A 5479-nucleotide genomic window follows, 5' to 3' on the forward strand; every position below is an offset into this window, starting at 1 on the left:
ATAATAGGCGACACGAAAAGTCTATTTCAAATTCTTTTTATTTTTTATACTTTTCTTAATTGACCCTTATGTGTCCCCTATGTTTTAATAGGGAACTCCAAAACCTTACTTGTCACCTGTTATTATGAGGCGACTCTAAAAGGAAGACTATGTAGGGTACTCCCTCCGTTTCCTAAAGATCTTCCCTCTTTCCGTTTAAGTGCGTTTCCAAAAGATCTTCCCTCTTTTACTTTATTCCTTATTTGGATTTTTTTCCCATTTTACCCTCTCATGTCCCTATCATATGGTCCACCATTACATTATTAATTCAATTTTACTCCTTTTCTCTCCTACTTTAACCCCTTTTTATTTGTTTATTTATCTTAACTCCTTTCTCTCTCCTACTTTACCCACCCCACACCCCACACCCCACACAACTTGATTCTCATTGGTATCTGTAGTAACAATAACAATGAAGATCTTTAGGAAACGGAGGTAGTATTTAGTAGTAGTGTATTGGTGGTGTTATCAACCAAAATCATCCAAGCTTTATTCTTGACAGTTTTCAGACAATATTATGCTTGCTAGTGTAACTAATCAAGGGGTATTCAAGATCTCATATGTCTCCTAGATGCATGTTGAAAGTTCATATAAAGAAAACTTATGATCCTATAGAGTAGGATCTTCTCTAAAGGAAGTTCTAAGAGAGTTTAGCTTTCCAAATTAGTTTATCTCTTAGATAATGTTGTGGTGTTATGAGTGTTCTTTTCTATAGTGAACGAGATTTCGTCTTCTCCTCTCCAAGCGTAGAATGGAGCCCAATCACTACAAAAAAAAGCTTATATAGCGACGGATTTTTGGAGACGGATATATATCCGTTTCTAATTTAGAGACGGAATATTGATAATCCGTCTCTAAATTTATTTAGAGACGGATTTTTTAAATCCGTCTCTAACTTTAGGGACGGATTTTAAAAATCCGTCTCTAAATTTACATATGAATATTTTATTCCACGTATTTAATTTAGAGACGGATTTTCAATATCCGTCTCTAATTTAGGGACGGATTTTTAGAATCCGTCTCTAATTTAGGGACGGATTTTTAGAATCCGTCTCTAATTTAGGGACGGATTTTAAAAATCCGTCTCTAAATTTAGAGACGGATTCTAAAAATCCGTCTCTAAATTCAAATATGAATATTTTATTGCACTTCTTTAATTTAGGGACGGATTTTAAAAATCCGTCTCTAAGTTAGAGACGGATTTTAGAAATCCGTCTCTAATTTAGAGACGGATTTTAAAATCCGTCTCTAATTTAGGGACGGATTTGAAAATCCGTCTCTAAATTAGGGACGGATTTTTGAACCGTCTCTAATATTTCTTCTACATATTACCAATATTATGTAGAGAAGTATACAAGTTGTATTTGGTGTAGTTGGTTGGAGCTTCTTCTCGTTTCTTTGAGGTTACAAGTTCGATTCCTACGAACAGCGATTCTTGCGACTGTGGAGTCTTCTTATCCTTTCCCTTGTAGAGCTGAACCGGGTTTACTTAAGGGATATTCCTAAATGGTAATGAGATCAACTTGAACTAGGTAGGTAATAATAGGCGATTAAATATAATCATGATAATATTAGGAACTATCGTGTTGTTAATTTCGTTTATATATTTTTTATATTTTCAGCGAATTTAGAGACGGATTTCCAAAATCCGTCTCCAAACTTAGAGACGGATTTCCAAAATCCACGTTTATATATTTTTTATATTTTCAGCGAATTTAGAGACGGATTTCCAAAATCCGTCTCTAAACTAGAGACGGATTTTGCAAATCCGTCTCTAAGCTTAGAAACAGATTTCCTAAATCCGTCTCTAAGCTTAGAGACGGATTTCCAAAATCTGTCTCTAAACTTTAGAGACGGATTTTTAAAATCCGTCTCTAACTCGAATTAGCGACAAAGGTTTTAGAGAGGGACAATATCCGTCTCTAAATCCGTCTCTAAGCCCATATAGCGACGGATTTGACCTATTTAGGGACGGATTTTGTCCGTCTCTAAATGGACTTTTTTTTGTAGTGAATTTCCCCTTTTCTTTTTTCAATCAAAAAGGAATACCTTAATATATTTCTTCTTGAGCTTAACACTATTTCCAAGGTTTTAATAATGTCAAAGCGATGAGAGGATAAGCGGATAGGGACAGACCTAAGCAAACTTGGATAATAGCTAGTGATATGAGTTTACTTGAGATTGAGGAAAATATGGCATTGGATAGGGTAAAGTGGAGGATAATTTGACATGTGATGCTTCTTTATTATCCCACGTATTTCAAATAGGAAAAACAAAAAGAAAAGGAGGGAACATAATTTTCTCAAAATTTGTTTTTATATTTCCATATTTTCGTTTTCTCTTACTTCCTCAATCGATATTTTTGGTTCCTTATGGTTTCTCTTATTTTAATTTTCTCACTTTAAGACCCTGTTCTTTTAGACTTATTTTGAATCCAGTTCAATTCAGTTCGGTTAATTTCAGTTTGATTAGTTTGCTCTCACAGTTTTTATTCATTTCCGTTTCTCTCATTCCAAAAAAACAGAGTCTAACTCTCTCATTTTCTTCATTTAAACTCTTATTCTTACACTTTTATTGTTTTTATCTATTATAAAAAAAAATTTCATGATAATTCAAATTTCAAGCTAGCTAACACAAAATTTTTATGGAATTAAGGCTTTGGTGGTGGTGGTGATTTTTCTTCTTCAAAAAATAACACATGAAAATCGCTTGACTTGTTACGCAGAAAAAACACAAATAAGTTTGATTTTATTTAAAAACAAGGTAGTGAAGTCATTTTGTTTGTTTTAACATTTAGAGAATAGAGAACTGTTAAAAAGTGTAGTGGGTGTGGTCCTTCTGCAACATTGACAAATTAAGATGCGAAACAGTAAATTTCTCAGTCTGGCAATCCCTCCTGCCGTTCTCTGTTTTTACCTCTTCAAAAAGCAAATAAAACTGACAAAAGCAAATAAGCAATACCCCCTTTGCATTGCATAACTCCCCCAACTCAACTCACAACTCGACCGAGTCAAACCCCATAATTGTCCTTAACTCGACCGAGTCAACACAAAAAAATAAAAAAGAAGTTTTATCTCAATGACACACAACTTACACATTTAATGGAGGAGACAAAAGTTTGTGTAATAACTCTTAACCCAAGTTAAAGGAAAGTAGTCATCAGTGATGATAGTTAACCTAAGATTTAGAAAACCAGGGTTAAAAAAAAAACCAAAACATGTGGTTAGGAAGGACGACCACATAGATAGACATAAACCAAAGGATTTTATTATCAGCATACTCATACTCTTCACTACATCACTCTCCTCTCTTTCTACTTACCTCCCCATCATCATCATCTTCTTAATCATTACATCAAAGAAAATTATACACCAAAATAAATAAAAATCATAAGTGCAAGCTAAAACACATCTTTCCTTCAAATTCTCCAAAATTTTGTTCATGGATTAAAATACTAAAAAGTAACCACCAACCCTAGTACTCTTTGATCTAATAATTGTTTTTCCACCTTGAAGAAACCAAATTCCTTGATATTAAAGCAATCTTCCAGTCCAAACCAAAGAAAATATCAGTCAGTTATAGATGTATGAACACAAATAAAAATGGATAATTTAAACGCGAGAGCAGCGGCGGCAGCAGCAGCAACAACAACAACATCAACGGGTCCTGTAGCTGGTGTTGGTGGTTTGAGTATAGTAACGCCTACAAAAAGCCCAGAAGCTGAAAGCGAGACGCCACCGCCTCGGATCCAGTCTACGAAGCCATTTACGTTCAGCAACGGCGTTTTAAAGCGCCACGCGCCAGCTCAAGTGGTGTACAAAGAGTGTCGGAAGAACCACGCCGCAAGTTTAGGTGGGCACGCGCTAGATGGATGCGGTGAGTTCATGCCGGCACCGACTGCGACCGCTTCAGACCCAACTTCGCTTAAGTGCGCAGCGTGTGGATGCCATCGTAACTTCCACAGGCATGAGCCGGAGGATTCATCAACGAACACGGGAGCTTTAGCGCATGCTGTGATCGAGTACCACCCGCATCATAGGCATCATCCGTTGCCACCACCACAGACTGCACCGCCGGCGATGGCATCTCGTGGGGCGCGGAGTCCAGGGTCACAGTCTCCACCTCCGATCTCGTCTACTTACTACCCTGGCTCCGCGCCCCACATGCTACTTGCTTTATCCACTGGTGGTGTTGGCGGTAATGGGGCCGAAGTAAACAACAACGGACCCCACGCCCTCCACCACCACCAGCACCCGCTGCAGCAAAACACCCAACATCTTATACATCATTCCAATTCTCAGCCTTCTAGCAGGAAGCGATTTCGGACAAAATTTACACAGGAACAGAAGGACAAAATGCATGACTTTGCTGAGAAAGTTGGGTGGAAAATGCAGAAGACTAATGAAGATATGGTAAATGGTTTCTGCAATGAGATTGGTGTTGAAAGGGGTGTTTTCAAAGTTTGGATGCATAATAACAAAAACACTTTTGGGAAGATAAGATCTAACACTACTATTACATCTACTGATGTTGGTCTTAATTGTGGTAATACCAATCCTAGCGAAGTGGGTGATCATAATAATAATAATCCCACTGGTACAGATGAAGATGATGAGCTTGCTAATTTGAATGGAAATGGGAATAGCAATAGTAGTAGTATCAACAATTCTACTCATCATCATGATCATCACATCCATCATCATCATCATCAACAGTATAATGGGAAGAGAAGTAATGAAAGTAATGCTCCTACTAATGGTTCTTCTTCTTCATCTTAAATCTTAATTAATCACTCTTTTGTTTAATAAAAATCTTTTCTTTAGTTCTTAGTTTAGATCATTCAGGAACAAGAGTGACAGACAAGATTTGATTTCCCCAATTCCCCCTCCTACCTTTTTTTAGATTTTTTTTTCTTTTGATTTTTGTAGGCTTTTTTTTTTTGTTAATTAATGGTGATTATGGGATGGATAACATTTGTTGTTGATCAGTTTAATTAAGAGGGAAATTTGAGTTTTTAATTTGCCAAATATAGTAAGTTTTATTGGTCTCCTGTATCATTACTCAAGTCATTGATTAAGGAGATGTTTATGTGATTTAATTTTTGATTAGATTTGTAGTGGATGCCATCTAGCTTTTATAGTCCGATAGGATAGTAATATTATCTGATTAGTTGCGATTGAATTTCGTCTATATTATTGCGTATTATCTGATTAGATTGCGATTGAATTTTGTCTGTATTATTGCGCTTAGTTGATTATTTAAATTTTAAAAAATGAATTAGATTTGCTGTTCAGATTATTGTTGGTAACAAAGCAGTGAGAGAGGAGAGAGAATGATGGTGTGTCTGGTTGAAGGAAGCAGAAAGTGTGTATTAAACAAAGATTAAGGTGGATTTTGAGACTGAGTTAGTTTCATTTTAAAATTGGTTTCTTTTTGCTTA

The 5479-nt window shown here is 36.1% G+C and overlaps 1 protein-coding gene across 1 annotated transcript; it reads left to right on the forward strand.

Moving 5' to 3' along the window:
* Nucleotides 1–3197: 3197 nt before the first annotated feature.
* On the forward strand, nt 3198–5145 carry LOC104906220 (zinc-finger homeodomain protein 9). Its single transcript, XM_010694948.4, has one exon. It carries the CDS (start codon nt 3642–3644, stop codon nt 4815–4817), a length of 1176 nt encoding a protein of 391 aa, XP_010693250.2. The 5' UTR covers nt 3198–3641; the 3' UTR covers nt 4818–5145.
* The last annotated feature ends 334 nt before the right edge of the window (nt 5146–5479 follow it).

Source organism: Beta vulgaris, chromosome 2 (genome assembly GCF_026745355.1).
Source record: "Beta vulgaris subsp. vulgaris cultivar EL10 chromosome 2, EL10.2, whole genome shotgun sequence".
Taxonomy (NCBI): domain Eukaryota; kingdom Viridiplantae; phylum Streptophyta; class Magnoliopsida; order Caryophyllales; family Amaranthaceae; genus Beta; species Beta vulgaris.

Coding starts and splice junctions, on each gene's coding strand:
- LOC104906220 (XM_010694948.4), top strand. CDS start 3,642: ATGGATAATTTAAACGCGAGAGCAGCGGCGGCAGCAGCAGCAACAACA.